The 19,518-nt window shown below is 43.1% G+C and overlaps 1 protein-coding gene across 1 annotated transcript; it reads left to right on the top strand.

Annotated features, from left to right (window-relative positions):
• Positions 1-3,118: 3,118 nt before the first annotated feature.
• Positions 3,119-19,203, top strand: PLA2G7 (phospholipase A2 group VII). Its single transcript, XM_054985133.1, has 10 exons — positions 3,119-3,205; positions 3,876-4,026; positions 5,727-5,820; positions 7,419-7,487; positions 8,792-8,936; positions 11,013-11,126; positions 12,778-12,869; positions 13,924-14,094; positions 15,767-15,915; positions 17,796-19,203. Exons 1-10 carry the CDS (start codon positions 3,119-3,121, stop codon positions 17,906-17,908), a joined length of 1,185 nt encoding a protein of 394 aa, XP_054841108.1. The 3' UTR covers positions 17,909-19,203.
• Positions 19,204-19,518: the final 315 nt, after the last annotated feature.

Genomic DNA, 19,518 nt, shown 5'->3' with positions numbered 1-19,518 from the left:
ACCTGGATCTGGCAATCCTAGAGCCAACAGCAGATGTCCAGAGGCATAACCTGGTAGCTCCATTAAGCTACTGAGAGACCCGTCTTCCCTTAATTTCATCTTCTCTTTAAAGCCATCTAAGCCAGTAGCTGTCACCAGTTCATGGTGGAAAATTCCATTGTCTATTGTGCAATAACATCCATTTTGTTTCCTGACTCAGACCCCGTCAATGTATATATGTAAAAAAAAAAATTGCCCACTGTTATGCTTATTTACACTGAAGCCCGTTTGCCACTGCATTGCTCATTCATCCAGTTCTGAGAGCTTTTTACCATTTGCTTTGAAGTTGCCCTCCTGAATCATCTGGCAATGATGTCTGAATGGCACTGGTCTTAATGAAATCCTTGGGTGGCCCCATTGCTTCTTTCATTTCGTTGCAGACCCGTTGTTGTGGAAATTGTTGCTCTCTGCAACCAGGGACTAGTCCACCAGCTGCTTGGGTTTGCCTCTTACCATAGGCATGTAAAGAGTGCAACCTCACTTGATCTTTCCCTAGTACTAAACTGATGTCTCTGCTGAGAATAATGTGTCAGCAGTGAGAAGGTCTTATGCGAGACTGGAAGTTCTTTATTTGTAAAGACATAATAATAATAATAATAATAAAAAAGAACAGTTGGGCAAGGCACCAGACTTGGGCCCAGCCTACTGACTACTAAAGCACTATGAAGATAGATACAGAATACAAGTTAGCATGCACAATACAACAACATTATAAGATAACTACAGAAAAGAAAACTTACCCTCCCCCCATTCCAGAGCTCTGGGACCCCCCCATTGCACAGCCGCAAAGGCTAGCACTAGCCTTTGCGTGTTGGCAAGTGAAGGGTACCGAGTTCTTGTTCCATCCCTCTTTTATAGGGAAATATCAAAGACTTGCCTCATTAACATCTTAATCAATCGCATTGTCTTTGTTCTTGAAAGACAGTTCCGTCGAAAGTCCTTCATGTAAACACAAGTCTACACATCCTTTACCTCTGTGATAGACTGCATCTTTGATATGTATTTGACTACATTGTAAATTACACAGGAATGTTCACACTTCACTGGCTGAAGATTTTAGACACCTTGTTTTCCTAAAGATAAGCTGTTTGTTGTTTACCCTTTTGGTGATTTATATGTAGAAGGCCAGAGGACCCTTAAAGAGGTCTCAAACAATTAACTTTTATGGTCTTAACTGTTTCCTGTGCAGGGGTGAGACCATCCCAGGAACTGCGACTTTATTCTGCAGGGACAGAGCTTTTGGAAGATTTCTTTTTTTCCAAACTCTAGCTGGTTCTTTATTTCTAACATGGGCCAAAAAGGCCTGGTTCCGACCCACTAACAAAATTCTGACAACACCCGTCTGTTTATCTTCTGCTTGTTTTTAATCGGTTACCAATCCAACCTCGTATCTGTTGGAACCCAGCCTCGTATCTCGTAACTGTTACATTTTTTGTTTGGAACATTTAATGATGCGCTTAAGGCGGAATACTGACCACAATGTCTGTCTGTGGCATCATGTGCTGTTGTTGGCCCTTGCTCAGTTGTATGATAATGTTCTGTACTACTTGAGACTATTTCTTCTCTCTTCCCAGCAGCATGCGATTGTAGTTTTACCCAGAAAAAATGATAGCTGCCTGGGCCTTGCTTCAGAGGCATATTTTGTGGAAAAGTCAAGGATGCCTTTTCAGATTTCTGTAGCGGGAAGAGTGATGAGAGCAATTTTCATTACATATTCCAGGATTCTTTTAAAGAAAAAAATGCACTGAACATTTTACAGTTTTGTCTTTACTCTGGAAGAAGTCTCGCTGACGTCACAAATCTGCATCTTTAATTGAGAAAGACACGTTGCAGTGATTTGGAAGGGGGTATTTTTGATGGTTAACAGTAATAGTACCAATGTAGGATAAACAGGCAACTTCATAATTGGAACCAGGGCTTTTTTTCAGGGGGAACGCAGGGGAACGGAGTTCCGGCACCTCTTGAAAATACTTGGCAATAATGCTTGAAAATAATATGATTTCAAAGTATCCCATGTGTTTTGTCCTCATTTCCCTCTTGAGAGTTCCGCCACCTCTTTTCCCAGGGAAAAAAACCCTGATTGGAACAATTAATGAGTGACAGATAGCCTCCATGTCAAGTCAAATATGTCTTGTGTAACTGCTTCTGTCTTGTGTAACTACTTCTGGCAGCAACACCAGATGTGATCTGAGAGAAGTAGTCATTAGAATTTGCAGATCTTAGCATCCTGCTTGCAGTTGGATATGTTGTGGGTGTACTGACTCTGATATGCAGATATGGCATCAGAATATCTGAGGGAATTGCATGGTGTTATCATTGAAAAGAAAAGGGATTTCAACGTACTAGACTACATAAGTTGTTTTGTAGCAAGTTATTAACAAACATCATCTTATTTAAAACATTTCCATGCTGCCTTTCCACCCAAATAAGGTCCCCAAGGAGGCAAGCATTAAAACATTACAGTGTGGAAAATCAAGACATTAAAACAGCATTTAAAATATGTGTATATATATAAAATGTTTAAATAGTTCGGTAAGATTTATACATGTAAGAACACAACCAAGGAGGAGAGCAAACAAAACAGTCTCTTTACTTGGTGGCAGAAGAGAATAATAGAAGCAAATTTTTCCTGGGAAGGGAGTTCCAAAGTTTTGGCACCACGATCAAGAAGGCCCTTTCCCAGGTTGCCACCCATCTAGCTTCAGATAGGGGGGGCACCTGAAGCAGGGCCTCCGAAGATGATGGGACAGGATAGATAGGTTCATATGGGAGAAACTGGTCCCTAAGGTAGGCTGGCCTCAAGCTTATGTAAATATAAGGCTTTAAAGGTCAATAGTTGAATTGAGCCCCGAAGCAAATTAGGAGCCGGTGTAGATGGAATAAGGCTGGAGTGGTATTCAAAATATAAATATAAATATTTTAAATGCTATTTAAACAGGCGGTTCCTGATAATCAGTTTGTTTGTTACTCTGGAGAAAGAGATCCAACTAAAATCGGTGTTCTATTAATCATAAGCATAGCAATTCACTGTCAGTGTGTATCTTGCTTTTCAGGTTTTCCCGCTTAAACTCAGAAGAAAATGGGGAGCATGCAGGAGCAGATCCCTAAAGGAAAAGGCCCTTATTCTGTTGGATGTACAGACCTCATGACTGGGCTTGGCATTGAGGTATACAAACTTAAGATCCTGAGAGGTATTGCCTATGACAAATTAGTAGGGAATACATTATTGAGAAATTAACCACAACCTCCCAATCCCCCACCACCACCACCGCAGGATACTATGCAGGCCAATTTGCCGATTTCTTTCTGTATTTTCCCCTTCCAAACAACTAACATTTGAGGCTTATTGGAGCATGCTTGGTCCTCATCAGATTGTTCCCCTCACCCCTTCTTTGGGGGGTAGGGTTAATTTACCAAGCCATGTTCTTATGCATAGCCGAGATTTCTTCTAGGTACATAGAAACTCTTACCTGCAAAAATCCCATCTATAAAAGAATCAGTATTCTTGCCAATACCACATTTTTCTTGCTTGTGTTCAAATTTCTGCGATCCTTAATCTATTGTATTGTTTATTGAATGTCCAGCTACTGATTGTATTCCCCTGTACTGTGTAATATACCTTGAGTCTTGCTGAGAAAGGTGGACTGTAAGTAACATAAATAAATAACGTGTGGGGTCTCTGTTTAGTGTAAACAGTGGAAGCGAGATGAAGCAGATAGAGGAAGATGTTTCAATGAAGACCTGAGTCTTTATAGCTTATTAATTTTGTACCTGCATTTTTAAACACCATTTCATTGTAGTTTTCAGTAACTGAATCTTTTTCTGTTAAATTACAGGGAAGCTTTTTGCGACTATATTACCCATCCCAAAATGACCCAAGTTGTGAAGAAACAATATGGATTCCCAAGAAAGAATATTATTATGGGCTATCTAAGTTCCTTAACTTGTGTCGGACCGTAGGAGAGTTTGTTTTTGCATGCTATGTCGGTACGTTTTTATTAATACAATCAGCCTTTACGAAGAGCATTTTTCTTTTGCTTTTCTATTGCCTATGTTTCAATTCTCAACTTTCAAGTGAATTTATTTTCTGTCTGCTTCTTGCCAAGAACAAGTACAACTACAATTGGTACTGTTAAAGAAACTGAGTATGATGAAGAGGTAACTGTATAAAGGTTGATGTGTGTTTTATGAGGCTATAGGCTACTCTCTAGCAAGTAATGAATTTCACATTCTATCCCTTGGTGCAATTTTCTAAGGAAAAATGACAAGGCAAAAGTCTTGTCCAGTAGCATTTTAAAAGACCAACTAGATTTCCATGGTATGAGCTTTTGAGAGTCAGACCTCTGAAAGCTCATATCCCAGAAATCTAGTTAGTCTTTTAAGGTGCTACTAGACCTAAATCTTGCTCTTTTTCTATGGACTAACATGGCTACCCATCTGAAAGCAAAAGCCGGGCTCTAAAGTGTGGCAGTTTGCTAATTAGATAAGAAGAATGGTGCTTAAAACACAAAAAGATACAAGTATCTGTTTATGTGTTATGAAATGAGTCCTGCATCAGGGCTCCTGAAGTTGATTGAGGAAACAGGAGATGAATACATTTAGACAAAATTAGCCAGTAGGTCAATAAACCTTGTGTTGACAAATCAGCCAAATAGGAGTTGCATAATCACCCTCTTGTTCTATGTTTTGGCTTTACTGGTCAGAGAAACCATTTGAGCAGGGCCTAGGGACTGGAAATTACTGGTGCCCCACAGGTGTGGAATCTTCTCCCTTTACAGACTCCTCAGGATCAGAGGTGGGGAAAAGGTGCTGTCCGTTCGGGCTGGCTTTCAGTAGCAACCTGGTTGAATTGGTATGTGGCAGCTTCCATCGACAGTACAGGAAATCCGTGACCCTCTCATTGCTGCCTGAGCAAGTTAGCAGCACCCCTGTGACTGCATTTCAGTCTCATTTTTAAAATCAAGAGATAAAGTTGTAGATCTGCATAACATGCTGCTTATCCCTTTATATTGCCAGGGAACATTTCTAGACCGTAACTTCTATTTAGCTTTTTGTTTTTAAGTATTGCTGTCCGTTGTAGAGCTCAGATGGGGTAGGGTCAAAAGTAGTCTCAGAAGCATCTGTGCTGGACTCGTCTCTAGTTGGTTTTCATTCATTCCAAAGTGCTCAGGGAAATGCATGCCAAGCAAAGACACTGTTAGCCAAGGTATTTATTAGAAAATTTCCAGGAATGTGCTGTATTTTTATGAACTTATACAAATCCAGACAAAGTATACGGTTGGTGATGTGACTGCCATCTCCTGCATGCTGAGATGAGCTCTGGCTGACGCAGTATTTGCGGTAAAATGTCCAGAGCTAGCCTGGGTTCACCTCACTGAAGGTTGTAGTCATGTGACTAACTGATCCCACGGCAGGTCATAGAGTGTTAGAGCTGAAAGGGAACTTGGAGATCATCTACACCACCACCCTGCTCAGTGCAGGAGTACACAACGTCAGCATGTCCTACCCTTGGCCATCCAGGTCAGCTTGGATGGCTTTAAAAAAGGTTGTCACAAAGTCAGATGTGAAACAAGTCCCAAGAAACCATTCAGGCTAGATAATGGAAAAAACAGCCAGAGGTACAGTGTTACCTTCATGGGGTTGTCAGACTTCCCAGATCCAACAAATTCTGTTCCATTTTAATCTAGGCGCTGTGACTTGTCCTGCCAAATGGAATGCTGCATTCAAGCGTGGAGAAAGATACCCCCTCATTATTTTTTCCCATGGACTCGGAGCTTTCAGGTAATCCTGAATTTTGATAACAAGTTGTACCTCTTAAAGTCAAGGAGATCTAGGCTCGTTGGATTGCAGTCAAACACTTTATGAGGACTAAATGTAGTTTGTGAAGTTGACAGTCCTCAGGAATGCTTTCAGTGCACAATAAAAAGAAAATAAATGGTAATGCTAGTTTCAATATCTGAAACATTTATTTGTTTACTTCATTTATACCCCATCGTTCTCCCCAGTGGGGACTCCTCTCTTCCATTTTATCCTCACAACAACCCTGTGAGGTGGGTTAGGGTGAGAGTGTGTGACTGGCCCAAGGTCACCCAGTGAGCTTCCACGGCTGAGTGGGGATTTGAACCTGATTTTTCTAGATGCTTGTCTGACACTCTTAACTACTGTGTCACACTGGCTGCCGTATATACCTATTGGACATTTGTTAAAAGAACGTACAGATGGAGGATGCAGGGTGTGTAGGAGGGGTATGTTCTGCCCCTTCTGCCTTTGGTCCTTCTCTCTCTCAGTTTGCAACAGCTGTTGGCTGTTTGAGCAGGGAGGACACCGGTTGGTATGTACTGAATGCGTCACCTACAGAGGGATGGCCCTGGCTGCCTTGAAGGAGGCAATCATAAAACCACTTGTGAAAAAGCACCTAGCAAAAGAATGGATCCTGTACAGTCTTCTGCAAACAGAAGAGCGCTTCCACATGCAAGGCAGGAGGTGCTGGTTGATTCCCACCCCCTTGCTGCTGAGCCCCATATTGCTTCTAGTGCTGTTTCCAGGAGTCCACCATGATGATTAAATCATTATGTAGGCTCCAGAAACCTAATTAAAGGATTCCATGGTTGGGCGGTTAGCAGAGTCTATCATTTGGCATAGGAAGCATGATTATAGGTGGTTGTGAGCTGATTCTCCTGGCTGGTGTGTGTGCAGGAGAGAAAATAATAAATCATACACTTGCTTTATATTTAGAAAAGTAGTGAGAGTTCTTTATTGTACGAACTCCATAGGAAAGGAGGAGAGACAGATCCTAACTACCTATCCTAAGGGTGGACATGGATGGCAGGACAAGGCCTGCATCCATGCTGCCAAGATGGAGGGAGGAGAAGGAGAGAGATGTTGCCTGGAACAATGCCAGGAAGAGAAGTGAGAGGGAGGGTTAGGAGGAAGAAATCCTGAGAATAGCAATCTACATATCAAAGGACAGTCAGAGCAGTAAACAGAGTGCCCTGATCTCTCTATCTTTCTAACTTTCTGGTTTGTCCCCCTCTGAAATCTGAGGAAAGGGACAGCGCTGAATCCTCTTCCAACACACCAAACCCCAGAAGCTGCATTCCAAGGAGCAAATGACACGCACAGCCCTTACTGTGCATGGAAAATATAAAGAATAACGTTAACTATCCATATAGCGTCTGTCCTAAAGAGGAAAAAAATAATTAAGAGTGCAGAATGCAGAACTGGTCATGCCAGTGCAGATTGTTGTAGAACACAAGAAGCGGAGGAAGTAATTCTCCTGGGAACATATGCTTTTAAATTAGACGCAGCATGCAGAAGGTTTGTGAATATTATCAGGAATGAAGTAATCTGTGTAATGCATTTCATATTTATTCCAACAGAACTATGTATTCAGCAATTTGCATTGAAATGGCATCTCAGGGGTTTCTTGTTGCGGCTGTTGAGCACAGGTATGGACAATGTCCATCTCCCTTCTCTATTGGTTGGGAAAAATGTTTACACGAGAGTCTGACGGATTTCTACCTCCATCCTCTGAAATGGAGAAGATGGATGGGCTAGAACTGGAGAGCTAACCTGGATTTGGGAAGGCTTCACTACTTTTTAAAATTTGGGCTGCAACCAGTGTAATTTTTCCCCAGTGGCTGGGAATAGTTAAGTATATGTGTCAAAATAATGTTTTATATCAGGTGGAGGTGGGATTTCTGCTCATTCTTCCCTCCCACAGCAACCCAGAACATCCCCAAAATGTTGCCCCTAGTGGGAGACCCCAGAAACAGCTCTAGGGAGAGCCCAAGCTCTCTCACAGGACAGCAGAATCAGTGAAAATCACACCCCCATTGTGTCTGTGGAAATCTAGGCAAGATCCAAGCCATAGAATTTTACTAGGCTATTGACTCGTCAGTCATTAGGCTGCTAGTCATAAACCGTTGAAGGACAACACATTTATCTTCACTACCTCTGATTATTCTGCATAGAACATTCAGGGGATTCCTACCTGGCTGGCAATGTTTTCCAAATAGGAGGGTCTCTTTGAGGGTGAAACAATAAACTGGGAAGTTTTGATGAAGCCTTCCTGGGTGATATTGAAGTTATCAGCTGTGATTGATAACCCGTGATGGATAGGTGGGTAAGGCTATCAGAGCCTTGAATTGTCTGAAAATGGGAGAGAGGATAAGGGAAGATCGGTAGGGTGTGTTAAGGTGATTAATTCAGGAACTCCGGGAAGACCTTTACTGTCTTAGGATCTTTGAGTGGGGGCTGAGAGCTGCTCTTGCCTGGAATCTCACATGCGAGTAATTTTCCATCTGCCACCCGGGATCCGGCTTTCATTTTTTGGCCTCGCTTAGACAGCATTTCTGTGTTTGAAACACATACAGAGAAGGGCTTGTCTGACCACTAACAATTAGGGAAGAGGCCTGTGACAAACCCAGAAACCGCTCCCAATAGGCTTCTGTATGTGTTTTTGTTTCAACAAAGTTTTTTCGTAGTTCTGCCCCACTGGCTTCAGTATCCATATTGAGCAAGTTAGTGGGGAGCTGGAGAACTCTTTAAGATTAAGACTATCGTTAATATTAATACTGTGTTTCATTCTTACAATGTGTTTAATCATAAGTCCTGAAGGAAAACAGCGGAATACAGAAATTAAGGACTTCCGTCAGAACATAAGAAAGCATTGTACGGAGCGTCAGGGGAACGGATGTACGTTTCCCAAAAGAGGAGGAGGGTTTTGAAATGGTGCTTTGCTTTCTGTTAGAGACCAGTCCTCTTCAGCTACGTATTACTATAAGAAGAATCCCACTTCAGCAACGGGAGGAGCGGCCTCAGAATTGCACGAGGAATGGATTTATTACAAGAAATTAAAGGCAAATGAAGATGAAGTTTCTTTCCGTCGGCTGCAGGTATTTGAGCAAGTCCTGGAAATACTTTAAAGGGGGTGATCCGAAAAGATCGTGGTGGGGGTGGGGGAGGGATCCTCCTTGGCTTTCAGCGGCTTTTAGGATCGCCTGGGTCTCTGACAGACAGCCTGGTTCTGCACTCTGGAGCTGCGTGGGGGCTAGGATAGGACGGGACCATCACGGCTCGCGGTGTTCGTGCTCGTCTCCTTTTTCCTGTTAACATCTCTGATCAAACGGACTTTGTGATTTTTTTTGGAAGCACTACAGAAAACCTTCACATTTGTTTGACAATAGAGAATAAGAGAATGGGAAAAATACCTGTGTGTGTGCATGCACGTGTACGTGTGCGTGCGCATGCCACAGGAAATAACAACATGCTTGGGTCAACTTCAAATCTCTGGCAGAGCTCCTGACTGACTCCAGCCAGGTGTTGCTATGATCAATTAAATGGAACATTTTTACTTCCTCTGTGTAACAGCTTTGCTCTAGTTCTTATGAACTATCCAGACAATCAGAAGGAGAGCCCTAAAGTACAGTGCATTGCTTTTTTGCAAATTACCTGAATATGTAGTGCAGATGACTGGGGCAGGCAATGGCAAACCGCCCCGTAAAAAGTCTGCCAAGAAAACGTCGTGATGTGATGTCCCCCGCATGGGTCAGTAATGATTCGGTGCTTGCTTTTTACCTGAATATAGTCAAGTTGGCCTGTTGACCTTGCTAAATTTCCTCTTTTCAGTCTTCCATTTAAAAAGAAAACCCTGCAAGTGCACCACTGATTTTACTCCCCACCCACCCCCGCCCCACTAGGATCAAATGCAGGCCAAGATTTGGTTACTATCTTTTTTAAAAAAATGCACTCTAAAATCAGGCATCTATATACAGTATGGGCTTCTCTGTAGCTCGATGCTAATAAAACTCATACATGCATATTTCTTCTCCTAATACAGATTTTTTATTTTGGTGAGATTTCTTGATGTCTGCCACTTACTCTGATAAATGAAGGTGTACCAGCAGAAGTACAAAGCATAACTATGGAAAAAGTTTTGAAGAGTTTAAATAACGGGAATGTAGTACAGAGAACTACATTAGGTTTCCTTCCTGCCTATTGCAGTCCAGCCAAACTTAAGCACTCTTTATCTTCCACTGACATCTGTGAGAATGAATGCACATGCTTAACTTTCCCCCACTGAAGTTGACCGAGACTTTGGCTGACCAGTTAATAGCCTTGCCTAGAGGGCCATGAGATAGACAAGAGCTGGAGAATATCGGGGGGCCCAGCTGAGATGTATGTGCAAGTAACTGCTCAGGGGATACATTCGTCTGCTACCAATTAATGGATTATATTAGCCTTTTTGCTACAGAAGGCCTGTGGCCACACGCTCCGGGTCCCACTGAGTTAGAGTCTGTGATCCATCGGGCGCAGAAGGAACTGATGGCCATGGATCTTCCCCCTCCAGCAGTCCTAGGGTTGTGGGACCTGTGTGGACCAATTATTTATATCTACTTCATTTCTATTCTGCCTTGCTCCCCCATGGGGAGGTCAGATCATCTTACAGCATTCTTCTCTCCCCCATTTCATCCTCGTAAGAACCAATGATGTGGGTTTGGCTGAGTGCGTATGACTAGCCCAAGGTCCTCCAGCCAGCGTCCACGACAGAATGGAGATTCGAGCCCAGGTCTCCCAAATCCAAGTCCATCACTCTTAAACACTATACCACACCAGCTCTCACGGGTAGGGAAGGTTGCAGCGGGGAGGGGAGAAGGGGTGAAGTAGCCTGTCCTGTCTCTCCCTTCTGTGCAGCTCCACTGATCGAAGAAGAGGGTGATCTTGCCCTCCTCCCCCTTCCCATGGCACCCTCTTGACCTGCCTGGATTCTTCTGGAGTCACAAAGGGAGGGAGAGGAGGGACCTGGGACAGATCTGCAACCGTCAGCACTCTCTGCTGGTGAACTGTCCGCTCCAGCCCTCGGACCTCAAGCCATAGGAATGTGCTACTGGCCAGTTTGCCTTCATTAAATCGGGGCCTTCCTGGCTTGGCTCAGGAAGGACCCTAATGGCTAACGTCTCTCCTTTGTGCAGGTGCAGCAGAGAGCAGAGGAGTGCATCAGAGCCCTTAACCTCTTGCTGGATGTTAATTCTGGGAAGCAAGTCGCGAACTTGCTGCCCATGAGCTTTGACTGGACCCCTGTAAAGGTAAAGGAAACTGTTGATTCCTCCTCATACAGGCAAAGCGGCAACAAGAAGATCCAACTGAGCTGAGCTACAGTTTTCCAGAGCATTACTGTAGAGCAGGACTCCCATTGCTTGTGGTACAGACGGTCCTTTTTTCTCTCCTACCATGGGGTCCGGGTGCTTTTGCAGATCTCTGTAATGCTTCAGGCAGAACCCAGTAAACTAAGAGCTAGTGGCGTGACTTCCACGAGACACTCACAAGAGACACCCTTGTTCTTTCGACACACAGCTGCCCCCATAGCTCTTTTTTCCAAACAGTTCAGTGCTTTCCCTCTCAGCAGTGGCCCATCTTTGAAGAAATGCGAGTTGCCCAAAGGAGTGGAATTGAGTAGTGTGAAATCTCGCCACTTTACAGACTTGCTGCCATTTGCAGGTACACTTGCACCATTAGCAAGGTGGTTTACTCAGATAGGAAAGGAAGCTGACTCAAAGAGATACATCAGTAAAGGGATAGGGAATGACTACAGACTTCACTACAATTGCTGTAAGTGTGATCCTACTAGGTAGACTCTGTTTTTTAATGCCAATCTTAAAATTACTTATACTCCGTTTCAGCATTTCTTCAACACTGTATTGGATTTCTGCTGGTTTTAAATCTTTGCAAATTTGCATGTATATACCCTATTACATATGTACTGAAATGTCTTTGAAATTGACTGTGCTGACGCCCACGGTGTAATCCACCTTGAGTCTCAGTGAGAGAGGTGGATTATAAATAAATAAATAACTTTATCAAGGCAATGCTCAGAGCATTGATGGAAATTAATTCCATTATTTTCCAGATGCTAGAATCTATACTTAGCCTGTTGTATGTTGTGATGTGGTAGGGAAAGTCCTGGGTTTAGGTGTGGGAAACCTAGGCTTGTCTTCCTATTCAGAACAGGCTGTCACCATCTCAGGCTAGAACTGAGAGCCAAGCTACAAGTGACGCCTTACACAGGTTGGACACTTGTCAGCTTCCCTCAAGTTTTGATGGGAAATGTAGGCGTCCTGGTTTTACAGCTTGGCTCTCCATTACAGCTGCAAGACCAGGACGCCTACATTTCCCATCAAAACTTGAGGGAAGCTGACAAGTGTCCAACTTGTGTCAGGCGTCACTTGTAGCTTGGCTCTCAGTGTGCCAAAACAGCAACCCGTTGCTGGGCTTCTCTTTTGTTCTCTGAAACATACAGTTATGGAAAGGTGTGTTGTGATATCGTGTTGTGCATTTCCTTGTCTTGCTGCATGCTACTGAGTACTACGGGAGGAGGCGGAATGTGCATGGTAATGTCACATCACATTTCCCCTAACCTCACATTACAGAGCAAGAAAGTAGAACTTGACATGGGGCTCCAGTTTTCAGAAGTGTCCTTCCTTTGTTTAAACATCGTAACTTTTTTTTTGACTCTATATAATACCTGACCAGGAGATTAAGGACAGCTGAACATTAAGTAAAGATTATGGAAGCTGTAGGACATGATTTAAGCCATCTTAAGTATGCTAGTTTCAGTAGCCTGCTGCTTAACTCTGTGCTGGAGTGTGACTCGAGTGTCTTCAGCAATGCTCAGATTTTGTTGCTCTTAAAACAGGAATAAGCTGCAAGAGTAGTGATGGTATCTGTATTTCGTTCCAGGACTCCATTGACGTTCATAGGATAGCAGTGATGGGGCACTCTTTTGGGGCTGCTACAGCCATTGAGACCCTTAGCAAAGATGCACGATTCAAGTAAGAGCTATACTTCCCCAAACCTCTACCATGGTTCCGTTTTTTTCTTTCCTGCATTTATGTTTAAACAATGATCCCCTAGCCATCCCTGCAAAGGGATGGGACAGTTCCCCCGCCCTCCCTCCTTTTCAACAGTTCTGTGAGAATACACTTGCCTCATAGCCTCTCAAAATGTTGAAGATGCTTGGAATGGCGAAAATGGGTTGCCTTTAGCTTACCAGAGGATGGCTGCCAGTCATGATGTTTTTTGCTATTGCAGGCACTCTTGGGGCAACCTGAAAACAACTTGCAACTTTTTTACTGGCCCCCACTTGTAGAACATTTAAAAAGCTGCTTATAAATATCTGTGTTCTATCCTAGCTCAAATGTGTGACTTCTACAGATTCTGAGACTATTACAGTCACTATCACAAATTAAAAAATTAGGACTTGTGTCTGTGATCTGCCACCCGTAGAGGTGAGGGTAGCTGACATCTAGAGATGGGGCTTTCTCAGGGCCAATTCACACACACAAAGTCCACATGGCAGACAGACTTGTCAGTAGATGAGCACCTTGCGTCCCCTGGTGGGAACTAATGTCAAGGCACATGGGGGCTTGGATCGGATTGGGACCGTGATTCAAGGGGAGGAGTTTAAGTCTTCCAACATCACTGCTTTCCTAACCTGAAATGGCCCCGGAAAACTTACACGTAGCCACCATCAGCAGCACTTTTTCCCTAGTGAGGAAAACAGCAGTTCTTCCCAGGCCACTTTAGGTCAGGAAAACCGCATGGGGGAAGGCTTAAGCATTCTCATCCCCTGTGCGGCATTCATGATCCAAATCTGTGTCCCTGGAAACTGAGTTCCCAGCATAGAACTCCAGGTGCGTGCGTGATCCAATGTCCTTATGGTGGTCAGATAAGCTCTGTAATATGTGAGTAGGCTCTTCATCGATGGCACCATATTCACATTTAGGCACTAAGCAAAAACATTTTTTTACCTAGGTTTTCAGATGAAGCAATAACATACTGTTAATAAAAATAAATGTTTCACCCGGTCCACTCTTCTCTGTACAGGTGTGGCGTGGCCCTTGATGCTTGGATGCTGCCGCTCTGTGACGAAGTATATCCCAGAGTTCACCAACCCTTGCTATTTATTAATTCAGAAAAATTCCAGTGGGCGTACAACATCTTAGAAATGAAGAAACTTGACTCCACTGACCTGGAGAGAAAAATGATCACTATCAAGTAAGTGCTAAAGTATAATAGCCAGAAGCTTCCCCCCCCCCTCCCAAGGAAATGGAACAACTGTAGAAATTTGTCCATATGTCCCTCCAGTGACTGAATAGGAAGTGAAGTATTCTCTCCTAGCGGCACTTAAAATCTCTAGAGAATACCTTCAAAATGTTACTATGTTTACATTTTGTCTGGCTTTCATCATGAGATCAAAGGCAGCACAAATGCATTTTCAAGGAGCTCTCCCATCCATCTCTGTACTGTTGGCTTCTTTAAGATTGCCGAGTCCTCAGGCCGTATCTAGGTAAACTGAAGCTTACCCCCACCCCTGACAAACTGAGATTTTAAACCACTTCTGGTTTAAAATTCCAGCTTGAAAGGGAGCAGATGAATTAGTCCCGGTGTCTGCAGTCAAATGTCATGGGAAACTGGCATTACTTTTCACACTCTGTGCAAGAAAGATGGTAGGGATAAGGAGGCGGAGCACACAGACAAAAATTGTGGCTGCTGCAACAGACTGGACTTTATTTGCGGCTTGGGCATGACTTCTGAATGGAGCCTGTAATGATTCCAAGTAAATGTGTGCCTGTGTCTTTAAATGCTTGGTGTGAGATAGGTGAAGAGTGGGGGGTGAAAGAGAGGGATGAGTGAGTGATGTGATTGGTTGATGACTGAGAGTGTGGGCGGAGTGAATGCAGTCTGAGACTGACAGGGCAAGAGAGAAAGGTTTCAGCCGGAAGAGAGCAGGCTAGCTGTGTGCTGCCTGAATATGATGAAGTATTTATGAGAGAAATATAACCTGTGTGGAACCTGAACTGAGCTTGTTTGTGAAAGGACGCTCAGTCAGGGAAAGGGAGGCCAGCTGTGTGCGGCCTGAGCAGGTTTCATATTTCTGTGAATGAGAGTCAGAAGAAAGCAGGCTGGCTGTGTGCTGCCTATATTTGAAGTATTTGTGAGAGAACTATTGAGTCTAGAGAAAGAGGCTGTGTGTGAAGCCTTACAAGAGATCTGTGTGAATGAGTTTAAATGAAGTAACATTAAGAACTACTTTTATGAAACCAATACACTTCTTGAAAAATAAACATTTATTTTGTTTTGTTATATCCCAGTGTAGCTGTCAGTGTTACATCCCATTCCTATCCTCAGGGCCACATAGAACCACGAAGAAGCCTGACGCTTAGGAACGTTACCAAAGGGAAAACTTAATTAAAATATATTGGAATATAATATTCCTGGTGGCAGCTAACTACCCAGAGGGTGTAAGGGGAAGATTAAAAGAAAAATCTACCCCCCAAAAGTAAAGGTCATAACAGAGCCACTATCTTGCTTGTCCCGTTTGTCCCCATGCCAACCATCCTCTTTCCACCTAATGACCTTCACAGGGTTGATGAATAAAAAGGGGTGGGAAGAAATAGATTCACAACCCTTAACTCCTTTTGGGATGGTCAGATCAATTCAACCATATGATTTTTAATCAACCTAGATTTCTTCAGTTAGGTGGCAGGCTTAGTAGTCATGGAAGGGCAAGTCAAAAATCTAAAGGTTACCTACTCTTGCAAAACTCCTGTCCATGTTTTTACTTTTATAGCAAAGCTGTGTTTACATACATTTGCTTGAAACACGATGCTTATTCTTTCTTAATAATGGCATGGTTTTTTAAAAAAAAAAACTTGACTCTTTGTAGAGGCACAGTGCATCAGAATTTTCCAGACTTTACATTCCTGGCTGGCAGCATCGTTGGAAAGATTTTTGGACTCAAGGGAGAAACGGATTCAAATGTGGCCATTGATATTAGCAATAAAGCTTCATTAGCTTTTTTACAAAAACATTTAGGTAAGTTGCTACATTTATTTATATATATATATATATATATATATATATATATATATATATATATACACACACACACACACACACACACACATATTTGATTTGTAATCCATCCCCTCCCCAGTGTGAGGAACATATTACAAAGAAAATCTTTACACCTATGAATCTCACTACACAATGCTATGTATTGATTCCTGGCCACAAAAGCACCTGAGATTGAGGTACATTATGCTAATTTATTTAGGAAATGTTTGTGCTGTCTCTCCAAAGTCCTGCTTGAAGAGGCTTACAAAGTAAAAACCATTAAATAACAGCATAAACATGGTAACAAACAATCCGTAAAGACGTACTGGACATAAAACAATATAGATCAGCCTAAAATGATATCCATAAAACAATCCTTGGGCCAGCAAACCATAAAAACAGCTTAGAACGATGGAACTCCCTTCATTAAAAGCCTGGTTAAAGAGAAGTGTTTTGGCCAGGGGGAAGGCGAAGTGAGGTGTTACCAGTGGAAAAAAGTGTTTCTTGTGGCCACTTTTGCCTCGCCTTTGCCAAGCAGGACCACAGAGGGGCAGGGCTTGAGAAGAGGATCGTAACTGGCAGGATGGAGTGTTGAGTGTACACTTGGCAGCCCCTCTGGAGTCGCTGCCACAGAATGAAATCGAATGAGCCTGTGGGAATCTCTAGACTCCTGCGCCTCGTCCCTCCCTCCTCTTACATGCGAAGAGAGCCGTGACTCAGAAGAACTCAGGCTAGAATAAGTGTTGATAATCTTTAAGACGCCAGAGGGCTTGTTTTATTTTGCTACAGTAAGACTAACACAGCTTCCTCTTGTGTTTAGCAGCCTCCCTGTGACAAAGAGAAAACACATGCCTCGGCTTTCAGGCATCCAGTACCGAGCTTTTCAATTACTGATCAAAGCAAACAGTGTAAGACCCACTTAGTCCATGCAGCCCCACAAAAAAGTAGCAGCTGCAAACTCTTTCAGTAGGTATATTGAGCAGTGTTACAGCAGGGCTTGAGCAGTTGGCTGTTGCAAACATTCACATAATTATAGTGGTTTGGCAAGTGATGCTAATTTTTACATAATAGAAATGGATAGCAGAAAGTGGTGGTGGTGGTAGCAGCAATCACCTCCAGGCCACAACCAATATACACCCCTCCCTATTGAGTAACGTGCCATATGGGTTAATTTTAAATGGACCTGGAACTGCATTCCCATCCTGAGCTTGATAAAAGCTTTAAACTCACAAGAATAGAACATGAGCCATGGGGGGGGGGGTCCATTTTAAAATGTATTGCAAGTCTAACCTGTCACAAAAGTCTAGTATAAAAGACCAACTGGCCAGTGTTTCCTGTATTTGACTTTAATAGTTCATTTCCAAAGTAATCTATTACGTCCCCTGCAGGGTGTTGCACTCTGCAGACAAGCAACTCCTGGTGGTCCCCAGCCCGAAGGGCATCCGTCTGGCCTCAGCCAGGGCTTTTTCTACCATGGCCCCAGCCTAGTGGAACACTTCCGCTGGAGATCCGGGCCCTGCAGGACCTGTTACAGTTTCGCAGGGTCTGTAAAACGGAGATGTTCCGCTGGGCCTCTGGCTGAGTGCCAGCGGGTGTCCTCCTCCTTCCATCTAAGACCACCAGTTTTCTGGGGCTGCCCTCAGCCATCTGCTATACCCATATACGGACTCCCAATATTTGTTTAAATAGCCTGCTCCTGGGCTATTTTAATGACTTTTAAAAAAATTGATTTTATGGTTTTGTGACTGTTAATGTATTTTTTGAATGTTGTTAGCCGCCCTGAGCCCGTCTGTGGGGAGGGCGGGGTATAAATCAAATCAATAGTATGTGTTCGTCTGTTCTGTGTTTGTGCTCTACAGGTCTCAAGAAAGACTTCGATCAGTGGAATCCACTCCTAGAAGGCAAAGGCCTTAATGTCATTCCTGGCACGAACGTTGAGTTGCCTCAAATGCCACCTCAGCCAAAACAATAAAGGGTGCACTGAAAAATATTGTGCCTCGGCACGGTGCTGCTTCCACCCAGTAGCTGCTTCCTTGCTGATTGCACAGAATTGAAGATGAGAATTTAAGGAAGACCGGTCTGTAACCTGCTTGGGCAGCTGCACAGAGTTGCACTGTGATATCATTAGGATAGTATTTGTAAGGTGTTGCCACTTCTGAAGCTTCTTTCATAATGCTGTAGGACTGAACACCAACAACACCCAAGGATGGCTGTTTCTGGTAAAATAAGGGGCATCGACCCAGCCACGTAGTTGCAAAATGGAAGCCACTGAACTTTTTTCCGTGGCTTAAAGGGGAGATCCATTTCTGTTGGTAGCTGAAGAATACAGGTTTCGTGCAGTTTGGCCTGAAAGGCTTTCCCTTCAGTGCCATTCGCAGAAAGCTAATGCCAGAAGTTGTCACAAGTTCCAGTTCTATTCATCACCACTGCCATGAGTCTTTTCAGTCAGGACAGTATGAACCTCCACCCCCATCTTCACTTGGAACTTGGCCCTGCGAAACAGCCGATGAAAGGGGTCAGCTAGAACTTCATCTTCAGGCGGAGCGATACTAAATTTGAGGATGATCTAGACTATCATTTAGGAAGAAGTAACTTAGCAGGACATGCACATAAGCAGATTGTGAGCAGAAACACCAGCAAACAGAAGTGATACTGGTGACTAGCTTACCCAGTAGTTACTATGAGCATACCATGGCAAGTTTTGACTTGGAAAATAGTCATCTGCATTTGTCCTGTGTTTTTGTACTTGATCCTGGATAGTGTTGCTGGTTTCTAAACGGTTTTATTGTAGTCCAGTTGCCCATCCTGTTACCAGTTTTGACCTATAGAAATGGCATTTTTTACTTCTAATTTAAGTGTTCACATTGTTGCTGCTCATTGTAGGCACTTCTTCCCTAAAATACTGCTCTTATTGTTAAACAAGACCAGCCCTTGGTCTAGCTTGGACCCGTACATGAAGGAGTTAAACGTGCCTGAGCAAGCGGTTTCTTAATGTCTGGAGGAACTGGTGGGACTTGTGGAACTTCCATTCTAAGAAATATAAAAAGCAATGTTCATAAAACAGCTGAGCTTTTAAAGTTTTTCTAGTTTCAGAAATCGCACACTCAGGAGGGTGAAAGCTTGTCAAAATTCAGTATTGACTTCCTCTATGATACAAATACTTTTTGGATTAGCTTTTCCTTTATGTGTTGATCACTGTGATGATGCCAAGATGAACAGTACCATAACCTGTGTAACTATTTGTCAGTATTAAAAAAATTAAATATATAGCTGTAACAGTCTTTTTATTATACCATACAATAAACTATCTTCCAGCCATAATATCCTGTATCTATGAAAGTTTGGGGGGGCTTTAAGTTACAAGTGCACTGAGGTATAGAGAATGGGGAGCTGAGAAGTGATTATAACTTGGTTGCTAAGTCTGAAACAATGTGCCCCACAGAGTCAAAACCAAACACCTAGCATCTTCATTGCCATATATCAAGCTGACACAAAGAGCTATGGGAAGACTATTCCTTTGTCGCCCCTGCTGTTTCCTCAAGTAGCAGAGCATGAATCTGGTTCTACAAGCTGAGTAATTTC

The sequence above is a fragment of the Eublepharis macularius genome, chromosome 1 (genome assembly GCF_028583425.1).
Source record: "Eublepharis macularius isolate TG4126 chromosome 1, MPM_Emac_v1.0, whole genome shotgun sequence".
Lineage (NCBI taxonomy): Eukaryota > Metazoa > Chordata > Lepidosauria > Squamata > Eublepharidae > Eublepharis > Eublepharis macularius.
The sequence above is the reverse complement of the archived record's forward strand: the minus strand, read 5'-3'. Positions and strand labels throughout refer to the sequence as shown.

Bases quoted from the DNA above. Each gene is read 5' to 3' on its own strand.
- PLA2G7 (XM_054985133.1), top strand. From the start codon at position 3,119: ATGGGGAGCATGCAGGAGCAGATCCCTAAAGGAAAAGGCCCTTATTCT. The intron at 4,027-5,726 runs GTACGTTTTTAT...ATTTTAATCTAG, and splicing joins TGTTTTTGCATGCTATGTCG to GCGCTGTGACTTGTCCTGCC. The intron at 7,488-8,791 runs GTATGGACAATG...GCTTTCTGTTAG, and splicing joins GTTGCGGCTGTTGAGCACAG to AGACCAGTCCTCTTCAGCTA.